This window comes from Temnothorax americanus, unplaced genomic scaffold (assembly GCF_048541705.1).
Source record: "Temnothorax americanus isolate GAGA-0224 unplaced genomic scaffold, ASM4854170v1 Scaffold3, whole genome shotgun sequence".
In the NCBI taxonomy this organism is placed as follows: domain Eukaryota; kingdom Metazoa; phylum Arthropoda; class Insecta; order Hymenoptera; family Formicidae; genus Temnothorax; species Temnothorax americanus.
This window is the reverse complement of record NW_027509442.1, coordinates 858,410-880,459: the sequence shown is the minus strand read 5'-3', so window position 1 is coordinate 880,459 and position 22,050 is coordinate 858,410. Positions and strand designations below refer to the sequence as shown.

At 36.8% G+C, this 22,050-nt stretch overlaps 1 protein-coding gene across 2 annotated transcripts; it reads right to left on the bottom strand.

Moving 5' to 3' along the window:
• Positions 1 to 128: 128 nt before the first annotated feature.
• On the bottom strand, positions 129 to 21,266 carry LOC143900202 (proton-coupled amino acid transporter-like protein acs). 2 transcript variants are annotated; one of them, XM_077411275.1, is made up of 8 exons: positions 20,922 to 21,266; positions 10,925 to 10,974; positions 10,517 to 10,645; positions 9,177 to 9,449; positions 8,830 to 8,914; positions 2,080 to 2,349; positions 1,243 to 1,594; positions 129 to 848 (listed from the first exon to the last, which is right to left on the bottom strand). In XM_077411275.1, the coding sequence occupies exons 1-8, from the start codon at positions 20,955 to 20,957 to the stop codon at positions 604 to 606; spliced, it is 1,440 nt and encodes a 479-aa protein (XP_077267401.1). In that variant the 5' UTR covers positions 20,958 to 21,266; the 3' UTR covers positions 129 to 603. The 2 variants fall into 2 exon arrangements, with proteins under 2 accessions (XP_077267401.1, XP_077267402.1); XM_077411276.1 differs by lacking the exon at positions 20,922 to 21,266 and adding an exon at positions 19,023 to 19,042.
• Between the last annotated feature and the right edge of the window lie 784 nt (positions 21,267 to 22,050).

The window sequence follows — 22,050 nt, the reverse complement described above, 5'->3', positions numbered from 1 at the left end:
ATTAATAAAAACAATAGAGATGTGTTTCTGTGTAATAAAATGACACGACCGTTACAACGATAGCTCAGTTCAGAAGTCGCCCGCACTAAAGAACGAAGAAGAATGTAGAAGCAAAGGGGGCGGCAGTATGAAAATAAAATTCTTTTATTTATAATACGGTAAAACCTTTTTACATATTTATACATATCTAAACATATATATATATATCTATATGTTGCTGTACAGTAATTGACGTTGACGCTGACGCCAGGACTCGTCGTGTCGTTGTACAGTCCGTATCTTCACTCGCAGTCTTGTATATCACGCGTTAAAAAAAAAGAGAACAACGAACGCACCTAGGAACTTCATCCCATCTCCGACGAATCGAAGCCGAAGTGTGATGCGAGCCGTAAGAAGTTAACGTTATTTCGGTCCCTCGGCTACTGCCTCTGAATGCGCCTCGTATTTTTAGGTACACTCACTTTTGGCAATGGTCAACTTCAACTACGTATCACGTCGTCGTCGTTTTCTCGCACGGAGAACAATTCCTGTTTACTTCCGCTCCCTCTCTGTCACTTCACTATCCCCCTTTAACAGTTTTGTCACACAATTTTCTCGAATACTTCATGAGAACTTGCTGATGATCCCGTGGAGACTCGTGTAAGTACCCACGACCAAACCCAAAGCCCCAATCAGTATTAGGCACATGTTCTTCGCTACCATAATCTTCCTCTCGCTCGGTCCCATCACTTTCCAGAAGGTGCACAATTGTATGATCGCCGGGAAAGCCAGTCCCAGACCCGACAGACAAAGCGCGCCGAACAGCGATATGAAGAGGTCCAGCTCCGGGATCGAGATCGCCAGAGCGACTGAAACAGATTGTGCAGATCGACAAATTAATTAAACAAGATCACCTAAGTAAACTTTCTTTTCTTTTCTTTTCTATGCCGGAGACACGATACGCTTTAAGGGGTTAATTTAACAAAGTTACCAAACTATAACTGACAATGAGAAAAATAACGTGTCAGTGTGAACGTGAAGCAATAATTCTGCAATAATCTAAAATAACAGTTAGCTAATATTTCTTGGTTTAACATTAAAACATACTGCTTAACACGCATTATCTTCATATAAATACGTTTAGAAGCGTGACGCGATCCGGACATGGATAAATGAAGTCAGAGATGCCGATCTCATTTGAGTTCGGAATTGTCTACATTCTTCAATTTAACGATACTTAAGGTCGAATGGAAATGTACTCACAGGTAATCAAGATTATGACAGTCCTGATTACATATTCACAGAGAAGCTTAAATCGGTACTTCTCCAAGTACTGACTGATATACTCGTTCCACACTATATCGATGGCGACGTAACACTGGATCGGATGCGTGAAGAAGATGGCGATAGCTAGAAGAATTTGCACTGCAATTCCTAGCTTTTCGTTGGGTAGGTTGAGCGTGATACTGCCTTCGATTTTTTCGCCGTAACGTATGTACCCGAAAAATCCCAATGCGGTATACATCGCAACTATGATGCTCATTGCAACGTTCAGAACGCCGAATGGCTTCATGAAATATTTAGGGGTTTTCATCTCGTTTTCCAACGGCATAATCTGTAAACGAACGGAAAATAATCTGTATAGTTGAATTTATGTTCAACTTACAGTCCTTTTCGGATACCTTCAGGAATGATATAGACGTTGTAAAGAGAGAAAATTTTCAGATTAATTTAAATAAGTGTCTGTTTGAAGCTATTATATGGATGGAAAGCTACATACGATTCAAAGAACCAATATTATATATGCTTTAGAAGTTTATAAATAAATAAATAATATTTTTCCCGCAACAGTTTCTTCATTATTATAAAAGTATTGGAAACTTTAATTTCTTGTATAATTGAAGAAATAATATATAAATTAATATCACATGTAACTTATATAAATTTAATATTCTTCTATTGAAAAAATTGACACAAATTTGATTTTTACTTCCTTTCATATTTATTTGTTGTCGTATCTATGTCTATGTAATTAAGACTCTTTTGTTCCTTTTAAGACTCTTTTGAAAAATGTGCATTGTATCTCGATCGATTACTTACCACGCCGATGGCTTCAAGAGCGAACAGTACGGTGCCAAAGAAGAGCGGAAAATTCGTAACATTCCCGAATGCCACGCGATTGTCGAACGACAATGGCTCTCGAAAGATATAGTAGAGCATGATAGCAATTCCAGTGAACATGATAATATTCGCTAGCGTCGAAAACGGTGCCAAGAATTTAAGATTCCTGATGTAATTAACGATGATCAAGGGTAGCAGAAGAATTGCCATGTATGTCTCCAATTCCATCTTGACAAACGTGTCCAACCCCTAAAAGAAAAGAAAAAAATGTAATGTGATTATTTAGTGTAACGCACAATTGATTTTACTTAACACTATACTCTAGCAGTTGTTCGATTTTTCCTTTGACAAAATTTTATCTAAATCTTATTTAATAAAAAAATTTTAAGAAATTTTAAGAATTTAAATTATAAAGGTTAAGGCACTTAACGTCAATGAAAAATTGTATTTATGAGTTCATCTTTAAGTATGGCATTAAGACATTTAACGCTTAATGAAACGATTGTATTTATGAGTTATTAAGATATGTTAGTTATTTAACGCTTAACGAAATGATTGTGTGTGTGTGTGTGTGTGTGAGTTAATTTTTAAATATAATATCAAAAATATATAATAACGCTTAACAATTAAGAGCATTGTACCTATTAGCTTAATATTAAGATAAATAATGTTTATAGATGTGATTCTCTATAGACTTTTTACTTCTAGATAAAAATTATTCATGGTGGAAATAGACATGCAGCTTTTCGTAAACTGTGTATTCGAGTGGAGATGTACTCTAAAAATTCTTTAATTTTGTTCCCATAGCTTAACGAAAAGCCAAATAAATGTACATACGCATTTTATATAAGTAACACGTTACGACGCAAGCCTGTAAAAACGACGGAATCTTCCAAATACTCTAAGGAGTCCTTGGAAGGCTAACGAAGTTACTGAATTCCGTTAATACGACTAATCATATTGACAGCTATGTGCCGAGAAGAATATATAAAGCGCTTCAGCACTTCTGTCTCACATCACATTACGTGTTGACATTGAATGCGTAATTAAGCGCTGGTTTTCTCGAGACGTATATACATACCGTCCTTTTTCTCGCCAATGCGATCTCGGTCATCATCTTTCCTATGCAAGTCCTCGATAGAAAACTTTTCGCCCCGGTTTACGACACTTACGTGTTTCAATCACGTAGCATCTGAAAACATAACGACGCACGGAGGACATTACTTTCGCCCATCTTCTCATTCATTCGGAATTTTGTTGAAAATTGAATTTACATTTACACGAAATGGCGAAATTTTCATAAAAGCTGTTCGACAAAAGTAAATTGAAACGATAGCGAAAGTCATTCATTTCACTTGCTATTTTATTAGCCTTTTACATTATTTATTGAATATACAAACTTTTTTCCAAAATTTTAATAGGTTTTGTAATTCGCTTATTCTAATAGGTGATGTAAATAAACGTAAAAGCTCAACAATGCTTGGAGATTACAATATATGTCATATGCTATATATCATAAAACATCGTCAGCTCAGCTCTTCTTAATCGTTCTTTGTTGATATAAAAAAGAATATAATTAAAAGTATAATTATTAAAAATATAATTATATCGTAGAATTTGCAAGCTGCAAAAATTGCTTCGATAAAATTAATTCTCAACAAAAATGCCAATTTTCGTACAATTCCAAATAAACGTGAACATGAGTAAAAAGATTTCACAATGCGTGCGTCATTGTATCTCAGATTGCTAATTTATGCGATCGACATAATGTATACGTACTGAGTACTCATTCAAAGAGGAGAGGAAAGAATGCTAAAACCGCAAGACGGAAAATAAATGTCACCATGCATGCTTGACGCGTACGTATAATTAAAATTTTTATGTCGCCATTGTAATCGCTTCAAATCGAATTACACGTTCGTGTAACATTTTCTATACGTCACGATTCTAAGAATTGAAAATTACATCTCCTGAAGATACACCAAGTGACGTCATATAACTAGACTCATAATTCTGGGAGTTCGCGTTCGAAGACATATATAGGTACGCCACGCGACATTGACGCCACGCAGTCTCGCATAATGTTTAGATAATCCGTTACATGACGATACTGCTCCCGCATTTCCAACGTGCTGATCGTTAATTACGCTTCGATTTCAAGGGCAGGCGGAAATGGGCGTGTTAATATACCATCATTTAACAGCTTTCGTTTATCGCTGTCAAATCTAGCCTTCGTCTTGCGTAATAAGATATAGATACAACAACATACGCCGCTGACCTGCAATCGATAGAATTCACCCTTGAAAGTTAATGTACTTGCGAACTGTATTTGTTATGTAAAGGGATAATTGCAAATCAAGTGCGCTGTCAGCTATTAATTATCGTTCAGTCAGAAGGGATATTGCGGAATCCTTCCGCTGCCGGAGAAATTATTACTAATCGACGTGTATTCAATAAAAGAAATATTCAAAGAGTAAAAGATAACCGTATTACGACTCAAATTCGAATCACCTCTCGAAGACTTTCAATATCGTCTTTAATCCGGTCGCGACGATCACGACGATACGCGATAGAATAACAACTTTTCGTTATTCATGTTGCTCTCGATGGCGATCGATTTTACTGCTATTATGGATAACACTTCGTGATACGCGTCGGTACATAAATTAATTAACTGCGTACAATATTTTGTAATTTTCCAAACGCAAAATTAATCTACATTGAAGTGCTACATCTATACGTATAATGATGTAAACATTTCTGTATTTGTACTTGTAATTTTAAAGCTAGACAAATCGATTTTTCAAGTAAATCATAACATAATTAGTGGAAGTGAAACCTTCAGGAATAGAGGGCGACATGACAAAAATAATCGGAAAAGAGATACTTCCACGACGCATTACATTAGATATTTTTCAAAGAAGATATTATAAATAGTGAATTTAAAGCTTTAGGAATATTGAATATTGAATAATATAATATTGAAAGATTCAATAATAATATTGAAAGATATCGAGATCTTAAAATTTTTTCTTAGAAACAAAATTGCTCGTATCATTTATCATATGTTTAGTGTTTAAATGAAATGTTTTAGCAGTCTTCGCTTCGTTTACTTATTGGCGAATTTATTATTCAATTATTGCATAATGCGATCAATTAAATTTTAATTGCTAACGATTTGTGCTCGAGCGAATAATGCCGCCAGAAGCTTCCTTATAGGAATAATTTATTCAGCTGCTTCTATGTAAGATCAAGCAGCATATCGCTAGACTGATTGGCTTTTCTAGAGCTCCTTTCTTGGTTAAGTCTTTGGAGATCCCTATATGTCATACTTTCGGAATTTTTCAATTTCAGTCAGAATTTCAGATTTACTAATTAGGTTGCACTAATAGGGGTTTTTATAAATGTATTAAATACATAAATAGTTTAATTATATGTGTATTATCACCCTTCTATCCTTCTTTTTATAAAAGAATAATTTTTAAAAGAGATAAATAAAAAGTATAAAACAATAAATAGATGTTTTTATATTATGTTATAATTTTATAGATTGCAGAAATTGTATCACACGTAATATTATTAGTTTGCGCGCGTCTTCTTCTTTATATCCTTCTTATATTTTCGGAGCTTTCCGCGTTTGTAATTAAAGTTTTATTCTCAAATGTCTATCATACGTCTGTTCCGCTATTTAAAACGTAGTTTAATGATACCCTAATCTAAAGTTAATTTATGCGGCTCTTTAAGTGATTAACGTAACAACTTTGTACACAGTTCCGTTCACTTCGCATCCGACCATGAAGTCGCGGCGCGCTCGTTCGCCACATACGCAGGTGGCATTCAGGTTCAACACGGAACGCACGCGTTGCATCTATCGCACACAGACTCGATTTAGTTGCCGTAATAACATATGTGTCGTAACGCGATAGTTAACTATCTATTACATCGCGCGCTACGCAACGCCTTCCAATCCGCGGCTAAGGTGTCGTCCACATAAGGCTTAGCGCCGTCGTAATATTGCAAAATTGCAGTCATTACAAACGCGCCGCGGTGCAACTGCGGCACGCGAAAATTCCTTTTCGAATATAGAGCGTGTTTCACAAAATATTTACCTATAGCATCCAACGGTTACCCAGTCAAATCGCTTTCCATTGCCGCTTACTTCGCGCGCGATCGAAGTGTTGGACTCCGTTCGGCAAGAATAATACTTCGAGGATTTAGCTCTTTAAAATTACGTTCTAAACGGCTGCATGGATCGCAGGAATTCGGCCTTTCCGTTCAATCTGCCGTGCAACGGCATCTTCATGCGTCAAGAGCGCGCGTTAACGATCGAGTATAGGGTTTACAAAAGTAAAAAAAAAATCTTGCAAAAGAATTGCAAAAAAGTTACATAAAAATTTCTTTTGCGTTATCACACACACCGTATAATCGTTATGTGAATGGCACTTAAGTTAACGCCCGTTCGACTCGAGAGCGACTCTTACTTCCACTTGATCTTACGCTCGTGATAAGATTCCATTCGTTTCGCACCGCTGCAACGATCCTCGTGCCGCTCCGCGCGCTCGTGCGACCGGCGAGATAGTGAAATTCCATAATAAATCATTCGGCACGGGTATACGAGACTAGAACGAGATCGCGATGTGGAATACAAGAATATGGGACGAACACGATTGGCGTAAATATACCCATTTGAAATCTCCACAATCCGCGATGCGGCTCTTATCGCTTAATTAATACCAAGATGCAACTAGCAATCATGTAGAAAAATAATTTTTCCTCTTGGAGGAGGAGGATATCGTACGTGTCGTCCTGGAATTTTACGCACGACGCTACCGCTTACATTCCCCCGAGTCATCTGTTGCATATGTGTCAAATGCGTTAACGCACCGATGTTACTTGGTATATGACAATCGAGAAGTTGTTAAAACTAAATAGCTGTTATTTTGTAACTAATGAATAGAATGAAAGGAATTGAGTTTTACTTTGCAGAAGAAATCTGTCATTTTTATTAGCACATTATAGTGCAAGAAGAATGGATATTTATAAACCTGTAAAAATATAGAGTTGTAAGAAAATTATAAGAAAGCTAAAAATCGGGTTGATATTTCACGGCTTTATATCTATTTCTATACCAACGTAGATTAACTTTGATCTACGTTAGATTTAAGTTAATTAATCATGACAGTAAACAAACTATGCAGAACATCTGTAACCGTTACGACAAATATCAGTCAAGTGCATACACGATTAACTTCCAAAATCCTTTTTCTTTGAAAATGAGGCCTCATATACAAAAAAAAATTATTTTATTATCTTGACTTATTTTGCGAGCCGTAAAAATCACCTCCTTCTCTGTATTTAACACGTATTTCGACCTACCCTGTATAGTAATAAAATATTGTGATTAAATAAAACTTTATCCTCATAAATTGTATGAATTACCGGTCACCAATGATCACCAAGACGCCACTGAAAAGTCAGGCGCCGGTCACGGATGACCATCAGTCAACGTGTTAATATTAGAAAGTGTATTTAATAGCATCTCGAGAGAGATTAATGTGCAATTTCGAAGTATGTATATCATTTTGTGGAAACTCATAAAGTATTAAGAGAGTTCTGGCTTTACATTTTTTTTAAATAGTTTTCTCTATAAATTACACAAATAGTTCCGCCCTTCCCTCCCCCACACACGCACACACACACATTAAAGTACACAAAAGTCTTAGAACAAACTGACGCCAGGCTCATAATGTTTATTTTTACAAATTCACATATATATTTTTTTCACGTTATGCTGTGTTAATAAAAATGACTTGGTTTCTTTTATAATATAATGTTTAATTTTATTTCATTCTGCCCATTGATTATAAAATAATAACTATTAATATTTACAGCAACTTCTCGAACGGCATCCGATACATATATATAGACCGTGATCGAATTGATAAAGTCTGTGAAGCAAACTGCATTTTCGTGAAACTCGGGCAAGTTCGCGCAAGAACGACTTGTATTTTCGATTTCGATCGCGAGCGTCCGTCGTCGAGAATGTCGATGACCGGCCGTCTGAGTTAAGTACGATCACCTTGACTCAACTGCATGCGCATTAATTACCGGCGACTGTCTACTCGCGTATTCTCTCTTACAGCATATTTCCCTGACCTAGATTATTCCCTTTTCAGCCTACGCGTCATAATGTGAGGAGATACCGGCGATATCGGATTGATCGCAGTGAGAAATACTCCAAACGAATTATCGATAGACGTGGTAACGTGCGGTAACGAGCACGAAAAGCAATTAATGCGAAGCATATAATAAGAAGCAATGACGTACATATATGAGATTAAATTACCACAAAATTACTATACTGTGTAAAATCATTATACGTTGTGATAATTGAGCTGATATTATTTTAAGATAACCGATTTTCTTAACTTGATATTTGTCCTTCGGAGGCGTAAACGTAAATTATTAAAATCAGATTTCATCAGAATATCATTGGTAGCACGTCTCACGATCTTGTAATACAAGAGGTATGCGGAAAAAGAGTATTTTGGTTAATGTTGAACATGACTGTTCAACTCAAGTCATGTCATATTGTTCATATCGAAAGGACGATTAGATGAGTAATGTTGCAACTTAAAGATAAAAGTTTTGGCATTGAGTTCAATAATGTTTGTCAGAAGAATAATATATGAAAGCATAACATGAGTTAAAAATGGCAGAAATACTCACCAATTGCAGATTTTTAGCAATGAAAACTATGTAGACGCAGCAAGTGCCCATCTGATATATCAATAGGAAGGTGTTTATTATATGTCTGCGAACGGAAAACATGTTTTTCATAATACATATGTAATTTAAAAGATGATCTCTATAATCTCTAATTACGATCTTATTATTGCAATTAGAATATATCGCGCGGATACTGATTGTACAAAATAATACTTAATTAGATACTATTACCATAATTTAATGATCAAGTGTAGCTATTTTTATCAGCGACGGCACGCGAAATACAACAGAAATACAAGATAAATATAATTCTTAAAATTACATCGGAAAAAGCATAACGTACTCACATAGAAGCTTTGGAGAACCGTCTGAGACACCTCGGTCCCTCGAGCAGAGCGGATTCCGCGGTCGCTGGATACGTCATGGACGGCACCCTTTTCCTCTTGCATAGTTCGTACTCCGAGCGAACGAGAATTCGCATGCAATATATACAAAAGAACCCAATGATGATCGTGGCTACAAAGCCGATAATGTATCCGGAATTGTAGAAAGCTCGCGGCATCGCGAGGATTCCGGTACCTAAACTGCCCTTCAGCAGGTGAAGCATGGTTTCCGCATTGCTGAAAAACCATGTTGAACCCATGTTGAAAGAAACCGAGCATTTGCCAAACTATTAGTGTGCAATTGCATTAAAATTGCAAGATATTTAAATTGAATAGACTTTCAAAAAGAAAACATGACTTTTGCGCACGAGATTTCCTAACATACTGCTGGATTTGCTGATGTTGTAAATAAACCAACAAGGAAAAATAAATAAATAAATAATATATATATATATAATATTCGCATAAATTATTGATAATATGAGTCATTGATAACCTTGCAATGGTGATAATTGATATTGATTATGACAAGCGTGCATTCCACGTTTTCATCAGGAAGATGTTAGAAGTCATTTTACCGAGTCTTTCAATCTGTTTCAATCTAATCAGACAATTATGCTAATAAGACAACTGGCACGTATAAGAAAAACGTCATTTCGCGGGGGAGGGAAATATAATACGAGTTACATAATATTCTTGGTCACCTTGAATGAGTATCGTTTTTCATCTTGATTAACTCTTTAATAAATCAGATGATGTTCCAATAAATCCTGTTTGAACAATTACGATTCAGCAATATGTGAGATAATCGGTCGCGTCTTACATAATCCTTATTAATTTTAAAAAATTGACAAGTATAGGGAACCTATTGCTAGATTTATCGTCAAATTGATCAAAATGATAAAAAACGATAGAACGGATGCTACATCAATATCTGTACGATCGAAGATGTTCTTTTTTGATTGTAACATGATAATATCACTTTACATGCCTTCGAAACTATCAAATGTCTGAAGATATCATATTAATTTATCGTCTATCATTTTTAGATAGAGACGGTTACTAATTTTCCATCAAAGAAGAATGCGTCTAATCTTTCAACGTAGTTCTAATAACACTATTTTCAATAACAAATTTAACAACAAAAATATACACCACCTCCCGTCCTTCCTCCCTCTCTATATATTTTTAAAAATTTTCACTTTAGTATATACACATATGTGTATTCTTTCCATTTTTCCATTTATTATTGCGCTATGAATAAAATAAAACGACGTAAAATGTACTTTAACTGCAGAACTTACGTAGTCGGATGCTCCACCACTCTATACTTATATGGGTCATAATCATTTTCCTGTTCGTGTGAGTTCTTCTTCTTTTTCTCTTCGAGTTCCAGGACGTAAACGCCGTCACTCTTCTCGCTCGATCCGTAGCTATAAAAATACAACTTTTATACAAAACTTACGCTGTAAACAAGCTAGACAAGGGAGAATTGAGGCTTGAACGTTTGAGATACAATGATAATGAAAGCAGTCAGTATCAATATAACTCACGTAATGATATTTTCCTACACTGATTTTAAATCGCAGCATTAAAATTTTTCGTTAAAATTAGAATATAAAAAAATCTTAAAAAATAATGCGTGTAAAATCAAGTACATTATAAATAGAGGCCTAATTTCTCTATAGAATTCATTATATTTAAGTGCTCACCCATGACGCTCCTTAGATGAGGAAGATTTTTTCAGATCTTGCAGAGCATCCTGCAACAAATAGTGAACTATGTAAATAGCAGTAACTTGTTAAAGTACAGAAGAAACAAGTATTTACAATTATTTTTATATTATAGTTGCAAAAATATCGTTGGTATCAGCAAAATTTGAATTGCAAAAGAACGTGCGCGCGCACATACACACAGAAATTACATTTTAAAATATTTATTTATTTAGAGAAATATTATCCTATATATAAATCATGTATATTCTCATTAAAGCACGCGTTTATAACTATAAACGCCTTGTTAATATAAAATAAGATGTAGAATAGCAGTTCTCTTGGTTGTCTCATGTATAAATAACGCACAAACGTTTTTCTGCTCTCTCTCTCTCCTTCAAATGCAATCAGAATAAATATAAATATAAACTAAATACAATTTTGGTCGTATCTTGAATTTTTCTTTGGACAGTTTTCGAGATATCTTATTTTACTTGTATTGTGTGTAATAGAAACATTTAATTTTAGTAAATTTAATTATTTTGTCAAAGTTTACGATTATTTGAAAATTTACCTTAACTTTTGCTTATGTGTTAAAATAACTTTAAGACATGTTGATTTTTTAAAATAATTGTGTTAAAAGAACTCAAAATAATATTTAATTTCTAAATGACATACATAAAGTGTTAAGTTATCACGTTGACATAAATGTAACACATAAAAATGTTAAGAATAAAATGATAACATAACTATTGTATGTTAATTTTACATTAAAATAATCAAATCTTAGTAACATAAGAAAATTTTAACACATAGACCGCTATGTACGCACGATTTTTTACTGCAATGTGTATTTATCGCATATCACATATCATATATCACAACTATTGTTCGTATATGCGCTTCTTATACTCCGACAATTTATATATATACCATGTTATATCGTCATTGATTCCGATGATCATTGATTCCGATTTTACTACTCGCCGCACGTAACACACTGTAATATATTGTACACATAAGTATAATAATAGTTATGACAATTCTATAGGCAACAGCTACGGTAGAATGTTATCGATCGCCCGATATGAATGCACTTGTACGTGGTGAATATGCAAACATTTACTGAATGATTTAAAAAGAAGGTCGGATTTTTATGCGTTTTCAGTGTTATTATAGTCGCGCAAATTGGAGCAATTTGCAAGTTCTTGCAAGCAACAAACTTATGTAAACCGATGTCGCAATTCACGAACTCCACTGACATAATATAAGAAATGAAAAATTTTAAAATTTTCTTCAACAATTAAAACATAAATATCACACGGCTGCACATTGATTAATCACTTGAAAGTAAACACACGAACGCGATTGCTTTTGAATTATTCTGTAATATTCCGCGCCTGCAGCTGTTGCGACACGAATGGTTATAGATTGCAATTTAATAAGGAAGTTTCGTCTGGCTTTTTCCGTCAATTGAATCGACCGATTGTCTAATATTAACGGAGTTAATGTCGCTCTATCTTCTACTGTGATAAATAACAAATTCTTTATAGCGATTTACGTGCAAAGTGAATGCTTATTTCGTTGTACGCGCGAATGGTTACCCAGGTAGCAAGATGACGTCTAGAGACGTCTCTAGACGTCAATTAGACGTCATTAAAACATCATTTGACGTCACTCTGCTACTGGGATAGGTTTCTGCAGCTTTTAAGCACAGTTTTTGTGATTTGGGTGAAGAAAAACTTTGTAAATTCAGGCATTCGATAAACGTTTGCTTGGTCAATTTCCGGCATAGCGGTTTGAAAAACCAATCTTCTCGCGATCCTAAAACGTAAATTATCTAGTGATAAATTTTTTCCCGAGTAGTTTTCGTGCAAAGCGAGAACCTATTTCGTTATATGAGCGAATAATTAGATTCCTCCGGCGTTTAAGTACAGTTTTTGTGGCCTACGTGAAGAAAAACTTACATAAAAATTTAAGAATTCAGTAAATATATATTTTATATATTCAATAAATATCAAATGTCCACTTGATCAATTTTCAGCGTAATAATAAATAAAGTGTGACTTAAAAACATCAGTTCCTTCCTGATTCTAAAACGTAAATCCTCAACAAATTTTCTTTCTCGGCAATTTTCATGCAAAGCGAGTGCTTATCTCATCGTGCGCGCAAATAATTAGATTTTTTTCCGCGGTTTTTCAGCGCGCTTTTTGTGGTCTGCGTGAAAAAAGAGAACTTTTAAATTAAAGAATTCAATAAATGTCGAAGATTCGCTCGGTCAATTCTCGGCATAGCCGTATACGAATTGCGACTTAAAAGACCAATCTCCTAAAGTGTAAATTGTCGACCGACATCTACATAATTCTCTGCGGTTTGTACATTTTTATATGCAGTTGTTAAGTCGTAACGCGACGAATACGGGAAATTTTCTTGCCGCACTATGCAAACGTACAAATTGCATAATGCGCGGATACGACCGTTTAATGCGTCCTTCAATAGAGTACCACGCCTACAAAATGATCGTTAACGATACGCACGATTTATATAGAGAATTATAGTGAAAGATTCTTCGGATAGTATCAATACTATTCGTCAAAAATCAAATACAAAATAGGGGTATTCAATTCGCAAATAGATAGCTATTAAAACATTGTCACTATATTTAAACGTGTCAACAACGCGACTTCATATCTGATAATATATCTCTTTTGCGATAGAATCTCTTTTTCTTCGATACTCGCAAAATATATGATATATATAGATAAAAGATCTCACGTTCTTCTTATTTATACCGCGTTAACATTGATGTAAATATAATATAGCGTGCAGTTTTTTCACATTTAAAGTACCTAATAGACAATATTCCGAGATTCGCATTTCTTTAGTTTCGCGATACAAACGTACATACATACAACGACAGAGTTACTCGACTCGGATACAATTCACGCGCGTCGAAAAATTAATAGCGGTTATTGCCGTGTTTAACGACGTATTCAACCGCTAAAGAGAAAATATGATTATCTCGTTACACATTATTTACGTTACCAATGATTGCTGAGAAAAGTATTAACTCACTCAACAAACACGCAATCGTCGATATGCCAAAGTCCTTGTATATGTTTCCCCGTAAAGAAGAGATAAAATGTTTGTTGCCAATTAGCGGCGGCGATAAATCATTTAAACACAATTACAATTACTGTACTCTCTTTTTCTTATCGATCTACATCAACGTACATACCTCGCATACGTTTATTCGCACGGTAGTTGTCACGTCACACGTGCTCGTTATGCGAACGTGCCCGCGTTCCACGCCCGATTAATGATCACGTTTAATGACAAATCGAGTTTTAGTTATTACGTAAGCATCAATACAAAAATTGGCGTACGGCTGTAAACATTGTTAGTAAAGGCAGGTGGATGCTCGAATATCTTCTGCTTATCTACCCGGCGCGAAATGTAAATTTCTTTATCAAACACATTTGTTAGAACCACTTATTTGCGATACTATAAGACCTCATATCTTTCGTATATTATACTTGAGAATCTCGGATATAATTCCAATGACTCGCGCGTGTATTTACTTGCTTTTTACCGCTGTCGGGGCACCCGTTCGGCTTTATCACCGGCAAATAACTCATCTATGCGATATCAAAGCGGAATTCTTTTCAACGTTCCGGATAATTCATCTCACCTTATTGAATTTGTGCCACTGCACGATTTATATTATATCACATTATCCTATGTAGAAGTTCAACATTTCTGCGAATACAAATGAAAACTTATTATTACAGAACTTCAAATTAATCCATAAATAAACTTGTAAATTGTTATTAATTAATTTCTACTGGGCTTAAAGTTAATTTAAGCTTCAAATTAAAGCGTATATTCAAATTTTTAATCTCTACTTGTGCACATAGAAATTATATGTATAATATGTCTTTCTTCAACAAAAAAATTTAAAAAACCAATGGTTCCAATAAGATCAAAGAGTTAATGGTGCGCAGTGCGAATATTAAAAAAAAATCAAACATACATACAGACACGTAATTTTATTAACTCTTCGCGCCGGCAATTATCAGCCCGATGCGGCAAGCCGATGATAATTACTATATAAATGCAATTGTTAACTTTCAACGTCCGGAAATAGCTGCGGGATGTTACCTGTTGCTATCAAGGAAAAAAAAGACGATTATGCCATTAAGTTCTCGATATCGGACAAGTGACGAGATTAAGCGTGGAAGAAAACCGGCGGAATATTACGGAGTTCGAAAAAATTCCGTGATTAGCGCACGCTCTACTAGGCGTGCTAATTGTTCGTACCGCAGAAAAGTTGCAAAATACCGAACGAGATTGCCTTTGGCACGGACAGGAATGCCAGAAGTACTAATAAAAAAAATTAGCTTTTTTTATTACGTTATAAACGCGTTATTTACCTCAACCATAACGCGTTGGAACGCGTGTCCGTAAGTTACTAAGTAGTAATCAAACTTGATATGTTTGCTGTTAAATTCGACGAACTCGGTTAGAGTACGATAAAAGATAAAATAACGGCGGGCAAAGTTAAGGCGTCAAAATGACGTAAATATGACGTGATAAATATTGTTGATAATCGCTATTAATCAATAATAAGACCTACGTTGAATTCTGATATAACAGATTGCATGCGACATCATGCAGTTATATCAGAATACCGTAAAATGCGATAATGTAAAATGCATTCGAAAAATTCCCCCGATATTTTTGTCCGCACTTTTCTATTCACAATTCTACAATTTTTGATTGTTTGATATCATATTTTAGTACTTGAAAATAGATTTTACGACTTTTCTGCATTCTTCTAGTTTCCAAATATTTGATTTCTATAAAATTCCTTACGTCTTCTTCTGATTTTACTGCACGTACAAGAATCTGAAATACATCCAAATATATATATAATTCTACGCGCAAATATGTTAAATATATACAATATAAATATAATTTTGTATATACAAGGTGACTCATTTTAAATGCCCACCTCAAATGTCTTTCGAACAATATATTTTAAAGAAAAATTCAGATGAAAGTTGGAAGATTCAAAGAAGGCCATGGCACAATAGATGTTCTTATTAAATTTTGGATCCGGGACCCGTGTTGAGCCCTACTGGGCCCAAAAATTACCGGACACCCTCTATAATATAGTATATAAAATTTAACAGTAATATGATATTTTATCTGAAATCTATATTGCGGTGGGCCAGTTATATAGGTATATAGGTATATGTATTAGATACGCATTAGATATAGAAAGAAAATACTTTACAAACTCGAGTGCTTTTAATCTTTTAATATCCGTTACCCGTCAACTCGTGCTTATACTTATCAGAATACTTTTTAACAATCTTAAATCACCGCATCCATCGCACCGCACAAGGGTACAAAGGTTTTCCAAGTAAGTACGTGTTTCGCTCATAGTATCTCAGCTATCACGAAAATACTTCAAATACGTCATAATTTATCGCGTCTACGTTCACAAAGTTTTCGAGATATCTCAAGTTTTGGCAGATTATTTACGCAATCACATTACACACTATATATGTATATACATATACTCGCAACTAGTGTGTTTGCGTAAATGAGTCACGGTGCGTCTCGCTCCGCGCGTACTTGACGCGAGACACTACCGTGTTTCTTGATATAATCGCATTTTTTCCACTTTATCAAAGTTTCTTGTGATTGCAGTAGTTCGAAGGTGGGAGATAAACAAAATAAAAAATCAGAAGATCGGGAAAAAAATTTATTAAACAAATGGCGAGTTTTAACTTTTGGTGAATCACCACAAAAATTAATTATTTTTATTTATACTGTAAATATAACGTTAGTTTTTTTTTTATAAAAAAAATTTTTGACAAAGCTCTTTGGAATTGTGTTGTTTCACCTAATGTTAAGCTCCGACTCGGAGTCTCTCTCATCGGGTTTACGCGCATTCGACCACACGCGTGTGAAAATCGCTTATCAAGATGATCGCACTTTCGTGAATTTTTAAATCCACCAAGATAATAAAAGATATTTAAATGTATATAATATTTAATTGTATAAAAAAATTATGTTTAATGCAAAAAACTTGGCGCTACTAGATCTCGGAATATAATGAGATATAATAAGATATAGTAAAAAATAATAAGGCAATGAAAACAAATAATGTTTCTAATTTAAACCTGAACATGACACACACGTATTGTATCTCTATGATTCTCATCATATTTATTCATTTATTTCACCGTACTTGATCTAGCAGCGTTCTTTTGCGAATTCAATTCGCATCTAGTTTGAAAACGCTCCGTTTCCTCGAAACGATCGCAATTATGGCATTGCGCCTCGGGAAATCATTCCAATATCATTACGCGATTGCAAGTCGAGGGCAATTGTAATCGGAGGCCTCCAAGGATTAGCAATTCAAAGCACGCGCGATTTATATTTTCCGCGGGTGCACGTATTAGCGCCGGAGAAGACAATAGTGAAATAGACGGAAGAAGCAAGTGGAAACAGGTGATAAAACAGACGTATACGCAGTTTAATAGTCATTCAATCGTTTCCGTAGATACGAAATGCGTAAAAAAAAATAGAAGAAATAAATATCAAAGAACCGGAAAAGGTTTCGCGGCGTAAAACGCGCTTTGACTGCCGATTACCTTTGCGTCGTGATTTCTCGTGTTTCACGGCAATTTCGCTCTTGACGTTACGTTCGGTGTGTTACGCGCGAACAGGGAGCACTTCCGCCGGAAAGCAAAGGAGCCGAAGCCACGTACCGATCCGGCGCGGCGCGCGGCCGATCTTAAACGTCCGCGATGAGCATAGCAATCGCGTAAGAGAGACCCGATCGTTATATGGCCCTCACACACTGAACGCGATGAGCGATGAGCGATATCCAATGAGAACTCTGCTTTTCCAATGACACCCGAAAAAAGCAGAGCTCTCATTGGCTATCGCTCATCGCTCATCGCTCATCGCATCCAGTATGCGAGGGTTATTACGCGCGTGAATCGGCAGCGTACATATATTCATTACACGAGCCGAGTGTGCCGATCGAGATTAAAAACCGGTAATCTCGAGCAGAATTTCAAGTTGTCCCGGGCCGTTTCAATCAGCCGCGCGCGGCCACGAGCCGATTTTTTTATTTCTCCGGCGTGTTACATATCCGGCGCGATGCTTTTACGACCTTCTTCTTTTCTTTCGTAGATTTCCGTCTCTTGAAGTCGCAGTACTCGCACGCTTTTACGATACGGCCCCGAGAGAATGCAACGCGCGCGAAGAAAGGGAGATTCTCTCGTGCGGCTTATTTGCGCGGCAAACAAACACATTTGAGCGGATCCTTATCAATGCGAATCGGTAGCGCTGCGACAGGGAATTAGTAATCTGTGCGAAATTGTTATCGCGGAAAGCAACTCGCAGAACCGGTACACCAAGCCGATACGGATCATGATAGGCTGAGCAATCATTAATGTCAGATAATATTATTAATGGCGGAGACGTGCTTGTTAATTGCGGTACACTGTCGCGATGACTGTGAAGGTAAGTTTCGCGTTACGAAATAATTAATTCGACGAGAATAATAGCGCAAGGAGAGGTGCTGAGTTAAATTTGAAACGTTGTGCAAAATTTACGGTACCAACGAAGGTTCGAACGTCCCCGTCTTGTCCGAAGATAGAGAGACGATCGAAAAAAGTAGCAGGGGAAATTATTATCGATAATCGATGAGGAAGATACGATGGGTCGGATGGGTGCAGCGTTTCCGTTCCGGGATGGATAAAAGTTGTGACGTAACGCTATTGTGAATTCGTCCGATTTAAATGTGCAATGTTACATGTTAATCTCAACATCTCGAGTACTCGCAACTCCGTCGCGACGCGTAAATGAGTCACGGTCGGTCTCGCTCCGCGCGTACTTGGCGCGAGAAAACTACCGTGTCTCTTGATTACATTTACATTATTCTAAACATATATTTATTTATATTATTATATTTGCGTTATTTTCACTTCAATATACATTTAATTATTATCCCAACTTCGAGCGTATATAACACAGTAATTGTGTTTTTTTTTAATATGAAGATAAAATTCACCATTATTATTTTGTGCTTCAATGTGCTAGTTATAAATTTTTAAAGTAAGTGCCTCTCGAAGTAATGTTGATTTAATTCACCGGAAAAAAATCCTTCAACGTCCAATATTAAGTGTTTCCGTAATTAGGCCTCCCCTGAAATGCGCGCCAAGAAAAAATCAACTTCGCAAGGTCGCTGAAAAGTTTACACAGGCCGACATAAGGGAAAGGCGCAAAACCTTTAGAACACTTAGTACAACAATTCGGATACTTTCGAATAATCGTGCGCGCTTGATCGAACAGGTATTGTACCCGGGTCGCCTTCGACAGCGCGAGGAGAAAAAGCGCGGGAGAAAAAAAGAAGCGGGTCTCTCGAAAAAAGAGTCTCGCGAAGAGAAGGACACCACGCGAGAGCGAGATGTCAAGTCGGTCAGAACACTTCGTTTATTTATTCGGCGTTTCCTCGTGGTGCAACAATTCTAATCGCCAATTGTCGTTGACGCGAACGCAAGCGTGGAAGGGGAAAAAGAAACAGCGTTAACAACGTCAACGTCGCCGTTTCGCACGTCAACGCGATGAACGAACAAACGAAACTGTCCTTTCGTCGTGCGAAAGTTTTCGCTCGTGTAATATGGACAAAAACTTTCCACTCTCGTGATCGGCTCATGATCGAATCCGTCGCGCAATCGCGAAGTCAAAAATATATCGAGTATGCAATGCAGACTTATTATTATCCCAGTCCTGCAATCGGTTCGTCGCTATAAAAAAAGATACGCGTGTATAGCACGCTCTGCGTACAAGCGATTTTAATTGCTGCTCTAGCATAAACTATTCCGCGCGTTGTCTCTAAAGTGCAATCCGTACAAATTGTTCTGTTACACTATTCAATTTAAAAAAAAAGAAGAATGCGAGAATAATTGCAGCTTTTTTAATGCCATGCTTATCACGTTACAACTTTGCAATTAAAGTTGCAAAAACGGGCTACTTTAGTGTATTTTGGCATATTATGTGTGACGTGTTGGAGTAGTTTTTAAGAAAAAGAATTTTTTCGTCGAATAAATGTTATAGAAATAACTTTTAGCAATTTTCACTTATATTTGTTAGTATTATCTCTTCTTGCATTATGCATGCCCAGATAAACTTTCTCATATAATACGCGTTGCGTTAGACGTGTGCGCAGTGTCATCGCTACTTTATGTAAAATAAAATCCATATGTCGATTTTTGACGAAAGAAAAGAATAAAACGTGAAAAATTGCAAGAAACATGCTTTGTACGCAGAATAATTCTTTTTCATATAAGTCTCATGTCACATGTGTGTTACTGCTATGTTGTAGTATTTTAACATAAGCCCTTTTTTTTAATTATCTTAAAGAAACGTTGCCTCAAATTTGTTGTATGCAAGCCATTCTTACGATATAATTGCGAGAAAATTTGTACAAATTGTTCTATTACATTACACTTAGCGACAATGTGTTTAAAAGGCATAAACAAGACAGGAAGCATCTTATTTCGGAAAACTTAGTTCCTGTCATGACATACTTTTCTGTCATATATTTACACTCAAATTAGAAGAGCGTGTGTTAATGTGTTTACAATTTTATACCAGGAAGGTGTTCCGTTTACGCTAAGTGATTTCGAGGATAACGACCAACGGTGACGGTGAAGAAATAGAAGAATGTGTCGCGAGGGATACCCTCTCCCACTCCCACGGTTCTCTCCCCCCCTCTTCCCCGGGAGAATTCCGTGAGTGAAAAGTTGTGTTCCAACAAATCAGTTACAGGAACTGTTGACGGACAGTTTAAATTTCTTTTCGATCGTGGTAAACGCACACGCGCTCACACGTTTTTTAAATTTGAAATCTGCCCTTAACGAGAACCAACGTATACATATACGACACTCGTGTGTGACTGTCCACTCACCGTGCTCGATGTAAATCCCAAATTATCGTGCGACATCCTGGTGGATGTACCGCTAGCTGTTGGCTGTCAAGTCACCGATGGGTTCTCGCATGCGACGGGCGCGCAACAGGGGTGTGGGTAAGAAGGTAAGAAGATATCGGGTGGTAAGGGAAGATAAAACAAGAGCGAAGGACGAAGCCAGGGGCGGGGGAGGGGAGGGGGTTGGTCAGACGGGAGCAGACAGTGAGTAAGATAAGAAGAGGCGCGAGAAGATACGTAGAGGGTCGGAGACGATTTAATCTCTGAAGGTCCGTCGCATTGTGCGACAGGTACGGCCGTTGCAAGTCGACTGGTCTGACTTAGCGCGAAGTATTATTTATATAGCATCGCGCCGCGGCGGTGTGTATGCCAGTCGGGCACCGCGGATACCGTTTCGTATCCGTATCGCTTCTCTTCTCGGCGGGGCGCGCCGCGCCGCGCCGTGGGGCGAGGGGGTAACTCCCGGCGCGGCGGTGTGGGGTGTGTGTTCGCCACTCATTCAGCCGGCCGATTGACGCTGCCCGCGGCCCGCGGCCGCCGGTTCGCGCGGAGCACGTGGTCGCACCTTGAGGTGGTGCGACCCGCGTGTCGTACGGCGTCGAGGACTCCTCCGCGGCGCGATCGCCATCCGTCGAGGACGAGCGTTCAAGTCACCGCCGAATCGAGCTACCTATATACTTGCGTTCGCATTTCTGTGTGCGTGCGAGGGTAAAACGCTTGACAAGTTCTTTTTCTTATCTTACGCATAAGTAGGATAAGAATAAGCATGACACTCCGCGCTTGCTTAATGAATCTGATTACAGTGCATTAACAGCACTCTCCTACTTTTTTTTTAATCTAGGGCAACACTCCCTTTTTTTTTTAGTCTTTAACACTTGTATTTGGCATTTCTAACGTACGCATAAGTAGGATAAGAATAAGCAATTAAGCGCGACATTTCGTGCTTGCTTAATAAACCTGATTATAGTGCGCATTAACAGCACTTCTCTAATACTTTTTTTTTAAATCTTTAAGTCTAAAAGAGCGGAGAAAATTAATTTCAATAGCAACACGAATTAAGTTACGTACAAGGATATTGCGCGCACTTGTCCTATATTAGACGCGTTTCTTT